The sequence below is a fragment of the Pleurodeles waltl genome, chromosome 12, assembly GCF_031143425.1.
Source record: "Pleurodeles waltl isolate 20211129_DDA chromosome 12, aPleWal1.hap1.20221129, whole genome shotgun sequence".
In the NCBI taxonomy this organism is placed as follows: Eukaryota; Metazoa; Chordata; class Amphibia; order Caudata; family Salamandridae; genus Pleurodeles; species Pleurodeles waltl.
The window spans coordinates 703,007,326-703,027,126 of NC_090451.1; the positions used below are offsets into that span (position 1 = coordinate 703,007,326).

The 19,801-nt window shown below is 49.5% G+C and overlaps 1 protein-coding gene across 6 annotated transcripts in view; it reads right to left on the reverse strand.

The window, feature by feature from the left end:
• NYAP1 (neuronal tyrosine phosphorylated phosphoinositide-3-kinase adaptor 1) overlaps nucleotides 1-19,801 on the reverse strand; it is a 331,064-nt gene that overhangs the window by 238,141 nt on the left and 73,122 nt on the right. For all 6 annotated transcript variants that reach the window (XM_069215640.1, XM_069215637.1, XM_069215642.1 and 3 more), the window contains exon 2: nucleotides 15,703-15,934. In XM_069215640.1, coding sequence (XP_069071741.1) covers nucleotides 15,703-15,881 — 179 coding nt within the window. In that variant the 5' untranslated portion in view covers nucleotides 15,882-15,934. The remainder of the gene's footprint in view (nucleotides 1-15,702; nucleotides 15,935-19,801) is intronic.

Below are 19,801 nucleotides of genomic sequence, written 5' to 3' on the forward strand. Positions count from 1 at the left end.
ACTGCCCAGACCACCGTCCCTCCGAATCACTGATTCAGTCAGGTGGAAGATCAAGTCTTCCTTGTTCTAGTCCCCCCTTGTCCAAGCACTCTTTGCGACGCTTGCCCTGTCACTTGTTGTCAAAGTTGCCTCTAATGAATCGAGTGTACTATCCACCTAACTACCCTTCTCTTGTAGAATGTATTTATGCCTACATATGCCTTTCAATTCTTGACTTCCAAGCCATGGCTTCTCAGTCCCCGAACCATGCATCCTGGTTGAAAACTGTGTACTTCTGATCCCTAGCTGGTTTGGCTACAGTAGTTATGTAACCTGAAAGGTGTAATTTGACATAACCTGTCACTCTCCTCTTTTCAAGCAGAGCCACATTATGGTAACTATCACCATCTTACCCTATTTTCCTTCTGGATGTCTGCTGCCTGGAAGCAAGTCTGCATAAAGATACTTGGTATCGCTATAACTTTTTCTACCGGTGTAAGATGGCTGCCACAGCCAGCACCTCAATAGCAAGAAAGAATGGAGGCACCACTCTAACTTTTTACCACCTCAAGATGCTGTCAAAGCTGACCCCTATATAGTAAGAAGGGCTGGAGGCACCACTCTCACTTTCTACCCCCTTAAGATGCTGTCAGAGCTGACCCCTATATAGTAAGAAGAGCTGGATGCACTACTATCACTTTTTACCCTCTTAAGATGTTGTCATAAGTGACCCCTATGTAGTAAGAAGGGCTGGAGGCATCACTTTTCACCACTTTAAGATGGCTGTCACAGCTGACACCTCAATAGCAAGAAGAGCAGAGGGGACCACTGTTACTTTCCTCCACTTTAAGATGCTGCCACAGCTGACAGGTGAATACTAAGGAGTCAGGAGACACCACTGCCACCTTCACCCGCTTTAAGATGGCTGAGAAAGCTGGATAGCAAGAAGGCTGAAGGCAGCTGCCACTTTCCACCTCCTTAGGATGGCTGGCAGACCTGAGACATGGATAGTAAGAGTATGGTCAGACCTTGCATCCACACTGATGCAAGACAGTACGTTTTAATGGCACGTTTCTTTATGTCCCACCTTGCCATGGGGTTGAATATCAGACACCACCCACAAGATGCACACACTTAAATCCCTCCTTAGATACCTGTGGGTGCCATGAACGTTCTTTAGATAGAGATTTGTGTGCGTATATAATGTTCATGGCATTAGAAAGCAAAATCCAAGGACACACATGAATGTGTCTGCTGTATGCACGTTGTTTCAGAGGAGGCGCACTGTGACAGACATGCAGTTGCTCAGATCTACTTATCAGAAAATGTTCTCCATGGGTTTTGATACGAAGCGCACATGTTCACACAAAAAACACATTGGGGTCATTACGACCTTGGCGGTAACCGCTGTGTGGCCGCCAATGCGGCCGCACTCACGCGGCCCCCATTATGACATTCCCGCTGGGCCGGCGGGCGCAAACAAAGTTTGCGCCCGCCGGCCCAGCGGGGATGAGGCCGCAACATAGGAGCCGGATCCTAATGGAGCCGGCAGTGTTGCGGCCGTGCGACGGGCGCAGTTGCCCCCGTCGCGCCATAGCAGACAGTGAAAAGCTGGCCGTGGCCCTGTTAGGGGGCCCCAGGACACCCCTTACCGCCAGCCTCTTCCTGGTGGTGCAAACCGCCAGAAACAGGCTGGCGGTAGGGGTGTCATAATCCCCAGGGCAGCGCTGCTTGCAGCGCTGCCCTGGCGGATTATCACCGCCGGGACTAAAATGGCGGGAAACCGCCGGCCACGGCGGTGCGCGTCGTAATAGGGCTGGAAGCACCGCCAGCCTGTTGGCTGTGCTTACGTCCTTTTAGCCTGGGCGGTCTCGGACCGCCAGGGTCAAAATGACCCCCATTATCGCTCATACACGCACATACACATGCAGACATAGGCACTGAGTTCAGTTCCTTGGTGAAAACTTGACTCTGCATATGGAGCTCTTATAATGTGCAGCACGTTGACACCAGCAGAAGGACGGCTGGTAGTACACAGCATACAACTCTTCCATAAGTGAGCAGGCCACACCATAACCACTGCCTCTAACGTACGAACCCCTGTCATGACCATTGCTTAATTTGAGGCAGTGGTTTCCAGTGCTCAGCACCAGCAGTTAATTGTCCAGACCAGCACTTACGACATCCTGCCACATGGTGGTGCTGTTTGTGTAATTTGGAGATGAGCACAGTAACAGGCGTTTATTAGTTCAATTTATTTAAAAAAAACAACTAATACATGGCACCAAAACCACCCTTACAACTTTGGGGGGCCTGGAAAAGTTTGAATTGTCACACTTGCAGGAGAGTGATAGTTGATAGCTGCGATGCTATTGGCATTGGCTGCACTGGGTTTGTGTGGTCCAAGCTGCAGTGGCCTCCTGCTGAGAGCCCTGGCACTTATGTTTTCACGTACTAAGCACTGATCATGACAAGCCTCATATCAGTAATGGCACCAAAGGATCTCTCGCTTTTTTACTGCAGCTCCTTTCTAGGCCTTCATCAGGTGTCCCAGCAGAGTCTTATAAAACACCCTAATACAAATCCCAGAAGGCACCGTGGAGCTGAGGAGGTGCTGCACCAGATCACAATGTCAGGATAAATGCATAGCTGGGTTATCTTTCTTTAGAAATGATGCTCCAGGATTCCCAAGGCACTTCATAAAAGTGACCTTGTCTTGCATGTGTCTGGTGTACTCATGCAAGGGCCAGGTGTACTCATAGATTCTCAGATCATAAATGTTGCCTTCAGAAAATTACTAAGTGCCTAATTATGACTTTTGAAGGCCGACACTGCCATGGCGTGGCGTCCCCCTGACTATATCACTATGTTCCTGCTGGGCTGACCAATCGGAAAATTGTATAACAGTGCTATGGTATTGGCCTCGGAACCCTTAAGGGAGCTGAGGCCAATACCATAGCACCCCAGCACCATCGGAATGCGCATTCCGATTGTGCTAGGTGGGGGGGGGGGGGCCTTGCACTGGCTTTCTGCCAGCCTTTCCATGGCGGGGTAAACACCATGAAAAGCCTGTGGGGAAGTGGGGTTGTAATCAGCCAGGCGGCACGGAGTTCAGCGCCGCCCTGACTGGTTACAACTCTGGCCGCTGTAGACAGGTGGAAAGCCACGTTCCCTCCAGAGGCGGTAGTCACCTAGCAGGTCCAGCCACCAGGGTTGTAATGTGGCGGTCAGACCACCACAGTTATGGCGGTCCAACCGTCACTGCACGACTGGCGGTCCTTGGACCGCCAGCCTCGTAATGAGGCCCTAAATCTTTTTTGTAATATACAAAACGCGTTTTAGAAGTCGGAGACGTTTTTCAGACTCTTTAAATGGGTTTTACGACCTGTAATGAAGGTAGAAGGTGGCATAAATGGGGTGTTCCTTCCAAGTTGTGATTCAGTTTGCATCTGCAGTTCTGGTTGCAAACCACCGTGCAGTTACTCACACCTCAAAGGAGGTGGTATTTGATTTACAAAGAGTAAGGAGTCCCTTTGGGACACCTTCCCCTTTAAGAATTGTCGTGGTAGCTTCAGAGGGAGTAGCCAAGCACTGCCTGGTGCCCCTGTTATTTTTCCAAACGGAAAATATTTTTTTAAAGCAGCACTGGCCCCTTTAAGGAACACAGGCTGCTTAAAAAAAAAGTTTCCGTTTGGAAATAAAAACACAGGGATGGTGGTCTTCTATCTCTGGAAGTCCGCCATCCCAGTGTTAGTAGCCAACCACAGGGTGTCGCAGATTGTGGTCTGCCTAATTAATAATATTTTCCAGTGATTGCGCACATGGTCATGCAAAATGCTGTGGTTCACAGCGCGAGCCAATGCCTGAAGTGTGTTTACCCATCACCCCGAAGTATACTGCAGAAGTATCATGCGCTGGGCCGAAGCAAGCTGTGAATAGAAGTTTAAACAAACCCAGTCCCTTTTACTATATGTCCATTCGGATGTACCTTTTATTTATTTATTGTTTATCTCATAAGGATTATAAAACAGTTAAAGCTGCCTATACCCTAGTCCTACAAAGAAATGGAGCTGCTGATTGCCCGGTGTTGGTTTAATGCCTCACCACAAACTTGCCAAGCCCTCAGTCACCGAAAGGGGACTGGATTACATGAGGTCTCTGCAGGCACTGCATTCACAGAGAAAGCCGTATTTTTTTTATCAAAAAAGCATACTTCGCTTAAAATTTCACTATACTCAATAGAAATTTGCAGTAATTTTTCTTGAAGTCCTTTTTAAATTAATGAATTTGCAAACCAGAATCAAATTAGATGGTAAAGTATAAACCAGTTTTCTAGTGTTGTGATTTACCCAGTGTTACTTTTGTATGCTATTAGTGCTACTATTTGGGCTATGGATTCATTTGGATCCTAATTAGAAGAAGTATATTTTTATTTTGGATATGCTGGTTCTGACTGCCTTCAGTTTGCCCTTCAGTGCGCTGGTGACACCTTTCCCCTCCATCCTCAGACATGTGACCTTCAGCAGGTGAGTTATGGTGCCCTAAAGAAATCAGCTTTGGAAGTGCTAATGCAGTATCGATATTTCTATAGAGCAAATTAAAATGTAAGTCAATCAAGGCTGTGCGCATCATTAAGGGGGTACCAGTAAGGGTGAGAGAGAGGGCTGGGGAACCAAAAGCATGCCATGCTTAAATGCTCAAACCAGGCCCCCTCACTTCCTCTCCTCCCCATCCCTCTTTTTCCATTAATCCTTTCTGTCTCTCGCCTTCTCTCTCTGATCTCTCACCCTTTTTACCTCTTTTTACAGTTACCACTGTTCTTAAAATAAATATGGCCACTTATTTATGTTTTGCTAATTTGACACCCTAAGCACTGGTAAATGAATAATAATTTTGTCAGGGTTCTTTGGTACCATGTAATTAACCCTCTATTTCCTCCAACAATAACTCTCAAATGTTTTAGACATCTTTCAAACCCTTTTTAACTGATGAACTGATCCTTTCCTTTCAAGGCAGCTCAGCTGTGGGACAGGCTGCCAGCCCCATAGAACCAGTGACAATTTTATTAACTTTAATAAGAACCTAAAAACCTGGCTCTTTCCATATTAAAGACTAATGGGCCTGATCATAAAGGTATTTCTGGTGGAGAAGTGTGAAAGTTTCACGTTTAAGGTTATTGTTAGCACCAAGATACCTGCAAGGTGCACGTGGCGCTTTATAAATCTTTGTTATTATTATTTATTATTATTACTTTATGTGTTGTCTGTTTTGCGTTTACACATCAGAAGGACAAAGGGACAGATGTATCAAAGAGTTTTACCCATTCTGTGTCTATGGGAAAATGTGTTCGTACATATGGCCCAAAATCCCTTATTTTGCTGCTTTTTCTGATATTTTTACCAGCCTGAACTTAAAAGAATAGGCCAGACTGCTGAGAATTCGCCATAAGGCAACCTACCTCGCCCTCTCTTTCTCTGCTGCTACAGTTTATCCCGGGGACCTGGGAGAAAGTGACCAAGGTACCAGGAGCACCCCTGGGCTTTCTGAACTAGCATTTAGTGTCTCCTGCCTACCCGGGACTGCCTGATGGAAGTGAAGGCCAGTCCCGAGTGTTGAGGCGCTCTTTAAGAAGTGATCCATAGAGCCCTTCTGAATTGCAGGTGTGTTGGACCAGCTGGCCAGATGTCCTATACTTGCCAGGACAGTCAAGGTATTTGTGGTCTGCCCTGGCAAGTGTCTGTTAATGTACCACTTCGTATCCAGTTTTTCAAAGAGTGTGAACTATCACCAAGTTAGACGAGCAGTGCTTGATTTTTGAAAGAAAGAGTGCAGGTGCTGAAGCTCTCCTCAGAAGCCAGCGACCAATGCAATCAAACGTCGGCATGACGAATACCACGGCTGGTCGTTTTAAAACCACCTAATACCTATTTAATCCACTTCCAGACACTCCCTCCTCTTCCTCTCACTCCTGCAGGTTCCTGCTTTCTCTTTTGGATGTCCTTTTCCTCCTCTGTCTTTCAGGCATGTGTAATTTCTCTCTCTTGCACTCCACAGATAAAAGATGCCGAAAAACAAGTGCAGACCTGCAAAAATAAGTGCCGGTGCACCCCACTGGCAACCACCAGCTCAAACTGAGTACTGGACAGGAGTCTTCATGTAATCCCTTACTTGGTTAAGGAAACAGTTTCTCACTTAGTCATTTGCCCTCTCTGCTGATGATAGCTGCCAGTTATGTTACTGCCCTGCAGGCGTTGACAAATTATAGTCCCACGTTTATATCTATGGCATGTCCAGATTTTTTTTTTTCACAAACTGGTCCCTTTATGGGAGGTGGCGTGCGAGCCTGATATGTGAAAGTGTGTGATACATCACATCCAACAGGACAAGCCTGTGCGCCCCTCCCCTAAACTTCTGATGTAATGTCTTCAACCACAGGGCCTTCAGTCACGAAGTCACTGGCCACACAGGATGCTGAGGGCACAGCAGTTAATTTGAGCCAGTGAGCTACTGGCATTAATTTTTGGGGACCAACACCTATTTTTCGTCGGACATTTCTCAAGAGCAAGAGAGGGAAAAACACACAAACAGAAGGAAGGAGGAAGAGAAAAACAGAAAAAACGTCACCAAGGGACAAAGCTGGGTATCCTCCCAGAGCCTCTGGAAATGCTTTGAAGGGCACAGATGGTGGATTATGCTAGGATGACACCATCTGTGCCCTTCAAAGCATTTCCAGAGGCTCTGGGAGAATACCCCTCCCATGTTTGGTTAAACCTATTTCCAAAGGTAGAGGGTGTAACACCTCTCTCCTGAAGGAAATGCATTGTTCTGCCTTCCTGGGATTGAGCTGCTCAAGACCCAAGAGGGCAGAAGCCAGTCTGTGAGGAGGCAGAAGCTTGTGCTGCCTGGAAAACCCCAGGTGGCTGGTATGGCAGTACTGGGGGTCAACTGTGGAGCACCCAGAGTGTATGGGATTATGCAACCAATACTGGAATCAGTATTGGGGTACAATTCCCAGTTGTTAGACACCTTACATGGCCATATTCGGAGTTACCATTGTGGAGTTGTACATAGGCATTGACCTATGTCCAGTGCACACTTAAAATGGCGTCCCCACACTCACGAAGTCCGGGAAAATGGGCCTGGACAATGTAGGGGCACCTCTGCTAGTGCAGGGGTGCCCTCACACACAAGTACTTTGCACCCAGCCTTCATGGCTGGAAGACCTGATATATAGGTGACTTATAAGTGACCTGGTCCAGTGAAAATGGCTGTGAAATAGTGCATGCACTATTTCACACAGGTTGCAATGGCAATCCTATAGAAGAATTGCATGGGCTCCCTATCGGTGGCAAAGGAAATGCTGGACCCCAATGCCCTGAATACCTAGGTACCATATACTAGGGACTTATAAGGGGGTCCAGTATGCCAATTTGGAGTGAAATACTGAGTTACCAGTATATAGTGACAAATTTAGAAACAGAGAGAGCATGAGCACTGGGGTCCTGATCAGCAGGACTCCAGTGACAACTTAGAAAACAGTGAAACACACTGACAAGCAGGTCATAAACCATACGCACTGGGGTCCTGACTAGCAGGATCCAAGTGACACAGTCAAAAAAACACTGACAAGCAGGCCAAAAATGGAGGTAACCATGCTAGAAAGAGGCTACTTTTTTCACACTAAGACATGTTGTAAACTTACCTTCCTCATGGGCGGTGGGTGTCTTGTTTCTGCCAAGGGGTCAGGTGCACCCATGAACAGACTCTCTACCTCACACAACAGAGAATCGCTGTCCTTCTTTTGTTGCATATTGTATGAAAGATGTCTTGAGAAGGAATATGCTAAACAGCCAAGCTTTGGCGATACCTGATGGATTGATTTAAAGTATTTAAATTGTGCTTCTTACCTTTAAGTGGGGTGCTGAAGTGCCTTCTGGGACTAGCAGCAATCACTAGTTCAGGAGTGTGTGGTTGGAAGAGTGTTATCATAGCTGTGTGCCTGTGTGGGAAGCATTTTTGTATTGTGCGTGGGTGAGCAGAGGAGCTCTTTTTCTTGCCTTGGCATGATGAATGAAGGGTGTCAGAGCGCCTAACAAATCTTCCAACTCACACTGTGGCAGTGTGTGTCACACAATATCAACTCTCAACACATGAAGTGGGATGGGTTCCCGGTGTAAATTATTCCACTTCCATCACCAGGTGGGTCTGTAAAATTAGCCAGAGGAAGGCCAGTGATCCACTTGGATAACTTCTGCTGCTGTGATTCTACATATGACTAGTAGAGACAGGAAATGCTAGCACAGATCGAGATCTGCAGAGAATGGTTAAGCTACAGTACTCCATTTCACCAGCTGATAGTGGTGGGTCTCAGTCACTATGAGTAGCTAGCAATCCACCTACTGTAGAGTCTTTAGTTAAGTGGACACATTTATGTTCCCGTCAACCTGCATATCACTAGTGGCAAAGATAGGGAGTTTAGTATGGATTGTGATCTGAAAGAATGCACTAAGGGCCTGATTTAGATATTGACAGATGGGCTACTCCGTCACAATGGTGACAGATATTCCGTCTGCCAAAATCTAAATCCCTTTATATCCAATGTGACGGAGTAACTCGTCCACCAAGATCTAAGTCAGACCCTAAGTCAGAACTCTCCATTTATCATCCACTTGAGGTGATTGCAACCCTTATGAATACGCATCCTCCTAGTATTAGCTATTTTAGTAAGCCGATGCCTGGAAGGTAGGGGTCTTCAATTGTTTATTATAGGCTGGTGATGATTTGTTTCTATGTTTTTCGAGTATGGGGCAAAGCTGTGTATTATGCTATGGTAGATGGCCATGACTTCTTGGCCTCGATGGGGGCCTGTATCTCTCTTCTCAGTGTGCGCAGCTGGTCAGGTAGGTGTCCACTGACACAGGCTATAAGTGGGTGGGGGCTGCTAATTTTTCCAAGCTGTGTCACCAATGCACCAGAACGTATTCCAGAAACAGCCATGTTTTCACCTCTCTTCTGAATTTCAAATGTTCCTGAACACTTCGTATTTTGCCTAGAAAGGAGTTCCATAGGTTTACCATTTGACCTGAAAAGAAGGATACTTCTATGGATCCCTTTCGGTAAGGGAGCACAGAGACCCATGGTGCTAATCCGGTGCATAGCATCCTGTTTTTTAAGTACTGTCTAAATTTCAGCTGTGGAGGCGAACCAGAGGAAAGCCCGTCTGCGCCCGTACACGCCTGGACTGCGCCCAGTGCCCGTCGCCATGGTCCACGCTCCTCCAGCCCCTCCAAGTGCCACTACTCCTCCACAGAGCTCCTTGCTCTCAACCCTGGCAGGCACACCGCCTGCACCCAGGCCAACCCCAGACACACACACGGACCTTTCACATGCCCCTCATGCCACTTCTCCTGCACTCACACCAACAACACCAACAAGCACCACAACAGCACCAAATCCCCTAATCACCTCAACTGCATCCTCCTTAACACCAGCTCCATCCACAAGCACGCCATCGAGCTTTGGGACCTGCTCACCACAAACTTTCCCGACATCTCCTTCCTCACTGAAACATGGATGAACGCCTCATTGGAACCTGACATCGCCATAGCCATCCCAGAAGGATACAAAATCACCCGTAGAGACCGCACCAACAAACCAGGAGGAGGAATCGCCATAATACACAGAAACTCCATCAAGATTTCCACCAACCCCAACGACACCCTAGACAACGCAGAGCACATACACACTCAGGTACACATCAACACCAACACCACCCTAAGAGCAACCCTCTTCTACAGACCGCCAGGACCCCGCCCCCCCATTCTGTGACACCATTGCTGACACTATCAGCTCCCACGCCCTCACCTCCGCAGACTACCTACTCCTTGGTGACCTTAACTTTCACCTGGAAAGCACCCATGACTGCAACTCCAAGGCCCTGCTGGATAACCTCGCAAACCTCCGCCTCAAGCAACTGGTCACCTCACCCACCCACTCAACCAGACACACGCTAGACGTCATCTTCACCTCCAGCAGCCACATCGCCTTCACTCACACCACCGAACTCCACTGGAATGACCACCTCTGCGTCCAGTTCTCCTTCCTGAAACCCGCCACCTACCACCAACAACATCCTACCTCCCTACCGCAAGTGGAACAAGATCTCCAAAGAACAACTGATCTCCAACCTCGCACAAGCTCCACCTCCCAGTACCAATGACCCCAACGCCGCCGCCCTCAACTTCACACGATGGCTAGAAACATGCGCGGACTCTCTCACCCCGCTCAAAATAACCAAGACAAGACCGCCCCCTGGTTCTCCACAGAACTTCAGTCTTCTAAACGAGAATGCCCAAAAAATGAGAAAGCCTGGCGCCAAGAACCCTCAGTGAGCAACTTCTCCGCCCTCAAATCAGCCATGCGCAAACATCACCAACTCATCCGGACCACCAAACAATCATTCTACAAAGAACGATAACACACTCAACAGCAAGGAACTTTTTGCCATCATCAAAGAACTCACCAAACCTAAATCCTGCACCATTGACCCTCCACACTCCCAAGACCTCTGCAACTCCCTCTCCAACTATTTCCACCGCAAGATCGCAGACATACACAACAGCTTCACATCGTCATCACCCACCATCACCACCACGACACAACCAACACCACAGCACCCTGCCGCACCAACCGACTGAACACCTGGACCCCCACCAACGACGAAGAAATCAGCAAAACCATGAGCTCCATCCACTCAGGCTCCCCAACAGACCCTTGCCCCCACCACATCTTCAACAAGGCCAGCCAAATCATCTCGCCCCAGCTCTGGGCCGTCATCAACAGTTCCTTCTTGACCCCAACCTTCCCAGATATTTAGAAACACGCCGAAGACAACGCTCTTCTCAAAAAACCCAAAGCAGACCCTGAAGATCTCACAAACTACCGACCCATCTCTCTCCTCCCCGTCCCCGCAAAGGTCATAGAGAAGTTAGGAAACATACAACTGTCTTGCTTCCTAGAAGACAATAACATACTCAACGTCTTCCAGTCTGGATTCCGCAAAAACCACAGCACCGAGACCGCCCTCATTGCCTGTATAGACGACATCAGGACCAGATTGGACAAGGGCGAAACCGTCACCCTCATCCTCCTAGACCTCTCCGCAGCTTTCGACACCATATGCCACCAAACCCTTTGCACACGCCTCTTCGATGCCGGATTCGCCACAAAGCCCTGGACTGGCTCACCTCCTTCCTCTCCGAAAGAACCCAAAGAGTTCGCCTTCCTTCTTTCCAGTCTACAGCCACCAAGACCATCTGTGGGGTCCCCCAAGGACCCTCCCTCAGCCCCACCCTTTTCAATATCTACATGGCTCCACTCGCCAACATCATCCGCCCCCACGGCCTCACCATCATTTCATACGCTGACGACACCTAGCTCATCATCTCCCTCACGAGGAACCCATCTACCGCCATGAATAACTACACGCCGGACTCCTCGCCATCCCTAACTGGATGACAGCAAGCCACCTCAAATTGAACTCAGAAAAAAACTAGATCATCATCTTCGGTCCCAACAAGACATCATGGAACGACTCTTGGTGGCCCACCACCCTTGGACCACCCCCAACACCCACCACCCACGGACGCAATCTCGGCATCATACCCGACTCATCTCTCTCCATGACTCAGCAAATCAACGCCATATCATCCTGCTGCTTCAACACCCTTCGCATGCTATGCAAGACTTTCAAATGGATTCCTTTAGAAACAAGAAGACCGGTCACCCACGCCCTCATAAGCAGCTGACTCGACTACGGCAATGCCCTCTATGCAGGGACCACAGCCAAGCTTCAGAGAAAACTCCAACGCATCCAGAATGCAGCCACACGTCTCATCCTCAACCTCCCTCGCCAAGAACACATTTCTGCCCACCTCAGATCCCTACACTGGCTGCCCATCAACAAAAGGATCATTTTCAAAATCCTTGTCCACGCTCACAAAGCCCTCCACGACACCGGACCGACCTACCTCAACGAACGAATCAACTTCCACAAACCAACTCGACAGCTCCTCTCCGCCGCCCTTGCTACAGTCCCCTGCATCCAACGCACCACCTCCAGCGGCAGATCCTTCTCCCACCTCACTGCCAAAATCTGGAACTCCCTCCCCACCAACCTACGCAAGACCCAGGACCTCCTAACCTTCAGAAAGCACCTCAAAACATGCCCTTTCGGGCAGTAACCACCCCCCAGCACCTTGAGACCCTACCAGGTGAGTAGTGCGCTTAAGAAATTTGTTTGATTGATTGTTTGGTATAATCATCCCTTTCCTTGAGTGATTCTGCAGGTGATGCAGAGTGCCTTAAGCATTGATCTCCTACCTATAGGCAGCCATAGAAGGGCTTGTGGGATTGGCATCACGTGTTCCCTTAAGATTAAGGCGTAGGAGAAGTCTGGATCATTCTGACACCTTTGTAATTTTCATATAAGGATGCTCTCTGTGACAAGGTATAGGCTCCTAGCATATGCCACCTTAGAGATCACAAGGGCAGGGGAAACTAGTATTGTGTGTTGGTGTCCAAGATCGGTGAAGATGCCTCCTTGTCCTCTGCATCACCCCCACCTGACCCAGAAAGACATCTTATGGCTCTGCATCAGCCCATTCCACTCCTAGGCAGAGCACACTGCCCTCTGCATCAACCCACACCTGACCACACCTTCACCTGCAGACCTCCATGTCCTCTGCATCACCCACACCTGCCATAAGAATACCTCTCCTGTCCCTGCATTAGCCGGTGCCTCCTCCAAGTACAGCACAGCATCCTCTGCATCAGCCCACACCTGATCATACCTTCACCTGCAGACCTCAAAGTCCTCTCCATCAGCTACACTTGACCACACCTTCACCTGCAGACCCCAATGTCCTCTGCATCAGTCCCCACCTGCCCCAGGAAGATTTCTTCTGTCTTTGCCTCTGCCCATACCTTTCCCCAGCACACAACACCAACCTCCTCATCGCCCACACCTGACACCTGCAGACCTCCATGTCCTCTGCATCAGCCTACACCTGGCCATAGCTTCACCTGCAGACCAGCATGTCCTCTGCATCACACCCACCTCCCCAAGAAGACCTCTTCTGTCCCTGCATCACCCCTATCTGACCACACATTCAATTCCAGACCTGCATGTCCTCTGCATCACCCCACCTGAACACACCTGCACCTGCAGACATCCATGTCCTCTGCATCACCCACACCTGACCACACCTTTACCTGCAGACCTCAATGTCCTCTCCATCAGCTACACTTGACCACACCTTCACCTGTAGACCCCCATGTCCTCTGCATCAGTCCCCACCTGCCCCAGGAAGATTTATTCTGTCTTTGCCTCTGCCCATACCTTTCCCCAGCACACAACACCAACCTCCTCATCGCCCACACCTGACACCTGCAGACCTCCATGTCCCCTGCATCAGCCTACACCTGGCCATAGCTTCACCTGCAGACCTGCATGTCCTCTGCATCACACCCACCTCCCCAAGAAGACCTCTTCTGTCCCTGCATCACCCCTATCTGACCACACATTAAATTCCAGACCTGCATGTCCTCTGCATCACCCCCACCTGAACACACCTGCAGACATCCATGTCCTCTGCATCACCCACACCTGACCACACCTTCACCTGCAGACCCCCATGTCCTCTGTAGCATCAACACCTGCCCCATGAAGACTGTTTCTGTTCCTGCATCCGCCTGTACCTCCCCCGAGCACAGCACACCACCCTCTGCATCAGACCGCACCTACCACCTGCAAACCTCTATGCCCTCTGCATCCCCCACACGTGTCCCAAGAAGACCTGTAATGTTTCTGCAGTAGCCAGTACCTCCCTCAAGCACAGCACCCCGGTCTCTGCACCAGCCCACATCTGATCACACCTTCACCTGCAGACTTTGATGTCCTCTATATCAGCTCCACCTGCCCCAAGAAGGCATGTGCATCAGTGTCTATGTACCTCAGCAAACTGCAGCCATCTTCTGTTGCCTCTTCCAATGTCTAAATACACCGAGCAGACTCTTAACTTCCCCAGCTGCCTCTGCATCAGCATTTGCCTAATCCAGCTGCCTTTGCATACCTTTCTACTTGCCCCAGTCAGGCTCCAGACTTCTACAGCTGCCTCTGTATCAGTGTCTACCTACCTCAAGCAGACTACAGACTTCTTTAGTTGTCATGATAATCTTTAAATTAATGCTGTTGAGACAAAAGACCAGTGAATATTGGAAAGGGTAGACAAGAGTGTGCAGAATTCTGGGACTATGCACAGTCATCATAGCTTTGAAGTTGTATACGTATAAAGTGGTCCGAGATAAAACCTAGGTAATTAGTGAGTGCTTAAGTGCCTGATTCTGTGAATCTTTGTTTATGACCTCAGAGTCCGTGCTGAATTTTAAAACCACTTCTGCGCAATTTGTCTGAAGACCTCACCAAAGACTACCGCTTCAGGATCAGCAGACATGAGTCATTAGGCCGTGTATCATCAGTGTATTCATAACATGGCTTACCATGGATCAAGATGCTATCATTTGATCACCTCATCTTGATAGCAGACAGGGTGTCCTAGGAAAACCCTTATCTGCAGCAAACCTGCCATGGATCCCATGGTCACCTGTTAAAGTGAGCCAAGCAAGAAAGAGGGAATTGTCAGGAAGCATCGCTACTTGGGTGCAGTATGATCCATCAAACTCTCCTAGAGCAATTCATGGTCAACACAGTGAAAGCAAGCTAGGACTCTGGAGCCTGTGTCCATGGCCAGAGGAAGTCTTTCAGATGCATAAGTCAGGCCCACCCAGGAAGAAGACTTGACCTCAGATTTTCTGATACACAACAAGGGTCTGGAGACCCAGCTCTAGCCACATTAAGCAAACTCTGTCCATCATCCACTAATGGAAGAAACTGGAGACCCATTTCTTCAATCAAAGTCTCGTCCAGTGGTAGTCAGCACCAGCTGCTGAATGACCCTGTGTCTCAATCGCTGTTTCTTCTGATACCCTTCTACAAAAATATGCACTGCTATCCCCCAGGTTCTCACATACCCTTAAATGCCACCCAAAACAAACATATGTACATGATAGATCTCATTATTATGTCGAGAGCTGAATGACAGATGGTGACACTTTCACTAAAATGGCCAGTTTGGCAATGGAACAGTGACTTACTAAGAGTGCAACCTCTAACTCCTTGCATAGATGTCAGTAAACAAATACCTTCACAGATAAGGCTTCTTAGCTGGAAGAAAGTCTTGAGGACCCACTGGAAAATTATATCCAGGTTCCAAGTTGTCTATGTCATCCTTTGGTCACTGTTTTGCTGCACGTGCCCCACACCTTTAGTACATGTGAACCCAAACTTTCTTTCTATAACTCCAAAACATATTGCCTGTGGTTTTCTGCCACGCACAAAAAATGAATAAATGGTCATTACTTTTGCCAGCAGAGATAGAGAATATTTCTAAGTTTTGTATTTTAATTATTAAGGGCTTGATTGTTATTCTTTCATAAGAGGTATCTCAGTAACTGATGAAAGGAGGATGTACATAAACACCAGTTAGTTACTTTGACCTCACCACGCCCCTCTGTTTATTTAGTATTGACACCTGGTGGCAGCGGAGGGATTGTGATCTGCCTTGCTAGCTATTAGCTTATTCTTCAGGTTAGACAGCCTCCTACCTCTTTTTAGGATCCTCCTCCTTCTGCTTCCACTCAATCTTGGTCTTGCGATACAATAGGTTCATCTCGGCAGGCAGCCGCTGGTTTGCCCGGCTTTCACTGCCCCCCTGATCGGACTGGCTCAGTGTGCAGTAGGCCCTGCATGTTGAGATGGATCCATCCTGGAGACCAGTAGTCATCGTCCATCGACCAGCGACTCCAAGGGGATGATGGACGACGGAGGCTCAGGGAGCTAGAGTAATGAGAAGAAAGAAAAGCTTTATGAACTAGATAGTAATAATAATGCCAAATTCAACCTATGCAAACACAGAAACTTGGTGACACAAAGTAAGAGGATCACTGATAGAATATCAGAACCAAAAAATATAGCACAGACATAATATCGTGTCAAAGATATTGAGGACAAAAATATCGAGAAGGTGAGTACAAATAGGTAAGTATAAATGTACTATTCTTGACTCCACATCTACATACCTTGAAGATATACATATCTTCAAGGTACATATATGTGGAGTTATATATAGTGATATTTTGCTTATATAGAAACTTACCTTCAGAATATTTTGTCCTCTGTGGCCTTAGGGCCGAATATGATGAAAAAGCTCAAAAAATTACTTTAACTTGATTATGGCAAAAGCATGGTCCTCAGTGTCAACATGTGGGAACGGTTATCCACAAGGATATTACTGATCACTGCATTGGTACACGACCTATCCGTCCTCCTTCGGGTATTCCTAACCTTCACCAACTTTCCTCCTTCAATCCTCCCCCTGTGCAAGACCATACACCAGACCCCACCTGAATCCCAGACACATTGGCGCCACCAGATGGCTGCCATCTTGAACCACAAATCGCATTTGTTTGGTTGCAACAAGTGAGCTGATCCAAGGGAGGTTGGTAAGAAGATCTGCAACCTCGCTTGTCTGCCACACTGGGGAGCTGGGCAGTGTGAACAGGAGAACACGGTGCAGAGAGGTTATGTCATCACACAGTCCCAAATTCTCACCAGTTCAGCTTTTGGCCCAAACACACATGGCATGGCCACCTTCCGCCCTGCTGTGAAGTTGCTGTCTATATTAGATGACGGCCCAAGCATGCATCAGCCTTTCTGGTCCTTTAATCAACATTTAGTAAAGAACAGTGTGATCTTCAGTCCAGTGCAGGGATGTGTGAAGTACCTTTTGATTAACACACGTCGCTCATGTTACACTCACTTTGCACTGTCTTTCCTCCACCATGTTAACAGTACCTTTTATACCTTCCATGTGACGTAATGCTGGATATTGCTCTAGTCTAGACAGGATCTTTCAGACATGGCTTCTGATTGGATAAAATTGAGTCACGTAGCACTACCCCTCAAACTGATGGACAGCTAGTGAGGTCTCAGCCTTACACCCTATTAAGGTAATGGTGTCCATCGCACTGTACAACATGTGGTAGTCCTGGGCAGGCCATCAATGCCCACTCCTTGTTTTCACATATCTTGAGTGTCCCGGGCAGAGTTCCCACTAGTAACCTGCTCAATTCCACTGCCATCCCAAGAGTTAAGCAGCCTCTATGCTGCACTCGGCGCACTAGAAGAAACCAGCTTATCTTAACACAGGCCTCAAGGAACTCTGCAGAGTCGTCCGAGCTCCTTGTGATAGAATGAATGAAGACTGCTTCATCAGAACTCTGCACAGCCCAGAATCATGTACAAAATAAAAAGAGATCAGAACTACTGAAAAGGAGGCCTAGGGAAGGGGGGCGTGACCAAGCCCGGATTATCCGGCAGCATCCAGTGTACGCGCGGCCAGTGGCGCTCCTATGACCGGTGCGCTGCGGCGCTGAGGCGTTCCAGACTGCCGTAGCCCCTGGTTGTGGCCCCCTGGGCCACGTTGGAGCAGGCTGCGCGCACGAGGGATCTGCGGCCTGGGGAGTTGCATTGAGCGACAGGCGCGGGCCCAGCGGAGTGCCCTGCTGAGGTGCCGGGCGGCCCAGCTGTCGGGGCCTGGGGAGAGGCGGCGCTGTGGCTGCCGCCCGCACCAGATGAGCGGCGGCGGGGCCCGGAGAGCCTTGGGATGGGTCGAGGCGGGGGGGCCGGGCTTCCTGGCGCGGTATTGCTGCGATTGTCTGGGGCCTGCCCCTGCGCTGACTAGAGGAGGTGTGGTGCTGAGGAGCTGGGCCGCGAGTTGGCCTGGGACACCCAGGGAGCTGTATACTGGCTGTCTGAAGACCGGAGGAAGGCGGAAGGAAAAGTCTGCAGGGGCATTGCTGGCTGGGCGCCATCCTGGGGGCGCATGCAAGCGGGCCAAGCCCTCATTGACCTGACGGAATGCTGGTACAGATAGTGATTGGAGCGGCATGGGAGTGGATCTGTCGCTGGTTTTGGTGCTGGTGGCGAGGAGCTAGCCCCCGCTGGACTACAGTGGTAAGAGACTGAGTCATTGGTTTAGCCAACTGGGAGGCACTGAGGGCTGACTTGGGGGGCCTGCTCCGCTACACGACTGCAACATTCATTAAGTTGACCCTCCAGTTTGGTCCTGGCCTGGCTGGGTGCGCTGGTGGGCTCCCGCGGGACGGTACCCATTGTGTGCCGCCTAGTTGATGGGGAGGTGCCGGTTGACGTTCCTAAAGATCCCAGACATGGCGGGGACCGGCCGCCTCCGCTCTGGAACTGGGGCTGGGCGGTCGCAGGATGCCGCAACGCAAGACAGCCAAAAGCTTGATGCTGTGCTGGCTGCGGTGGAACGCATTAGTGATTCGCTGGAGCAGGCCCGCACATCCCTGGAAACCGAAATAGACAAGGTGGCCACTGACCTTGTCCTGTTGCAAGCAGATCACCGTAACTTGGCAGACAAGACAAGTATGATTGAGGCGCGGGTGGATGGGCTGGCTCCGGCGACGTCCCGCCTAGAAACCAAAATGGGAGACGCATTGACCGGCATAGGAGAATTGGAGCATCGTGTTGAAGATGCGGAAGGCCGCACCCGAAGAAACAACATCGGGTGGTTGGACTGCCGGAGGGCGCGGAGGGTCGCAACGCTGTGGTCTACTCTGAAAACTGCCTCCGACGGTTAGTACCGGAGGGAACACTGACCCCTTTCTTCTCAGTGGAGCGAGCGCATCGGATTTCTACATGACCAAGGCCTCCGGGAAACGTCCCTCGCCCCTTTATAATCCGCTTGCTCCATTATGCAGACAGAGATATCATTCTCAAGACTATCAGATCCTCCCCCCCACCCGAGCAGATGATGCGCAGATAATGCTGTTGCCGGACTACAAATTGGCGGTGCAAAGAGACCGTGCCTCCTACCTACCCTTGAAGCTCTGGCTCCGGACTTGAGTACTCTCTCTTATTCCCAGCCAAACTCCGCATTATAGCCGAGAACAAATCTCACTTCTTTGCCACGCCTGAAGCAGCATGGGAATGGCTGGAGTCAACAGGCCGTAACAAGGGCCAGGAGGCGGAGGGGAACCCGCCTGCATCGAGGAGTAGTCGCAGCCGAGCGAGGCACGGCCGCAAAGGAGGCGGTGCAACCACTGAGAACGTGAAACACGCTCCTGATCTGGAACAAATTATACAGGGGCGGCGTGAAGCGCTGCAGTCGGCAGCGGCTATTAATGCCTCTCCGACAGCGTCGGCAGCGGAAACCAAAATTTCACAACCTCCCAGTGACCGACCTACTACACCGGACCGGCTCTCTTGAGTTGAGTTTCCCGGCATGCCTGGGAGTGACCCCCGGCACTGCAGATGATCTGTTCTAGACTCTACTGGCGCCTACCTGGGTGGCCCGGAGGCGTTGGAACTCTTCCCTCAGCATGAGCTGTGTGCCTTGTCTAAGGGGACGCTGTATCATTCTGTACATGTCGACCAGCGACGCGCCTGCTGAATCATGGGGTAATCGGTGGGTGGGCTGCGTAGCCTTCACTGGTACTCTAGTTATTTTTTGGCATTGCTCGCCACTGGCCCTTCACTCCGTTATCCACACAAACCTATCTGACTCTCCTACCAGAGGAGAACTAACATGTATAATTATTCTGTTGACTGTATAGGTTGTTTGGTTTGGGCGGAAACCGGTTGTTCATCTGCTCTGATGGTATTGGGTTTGTTATTGTT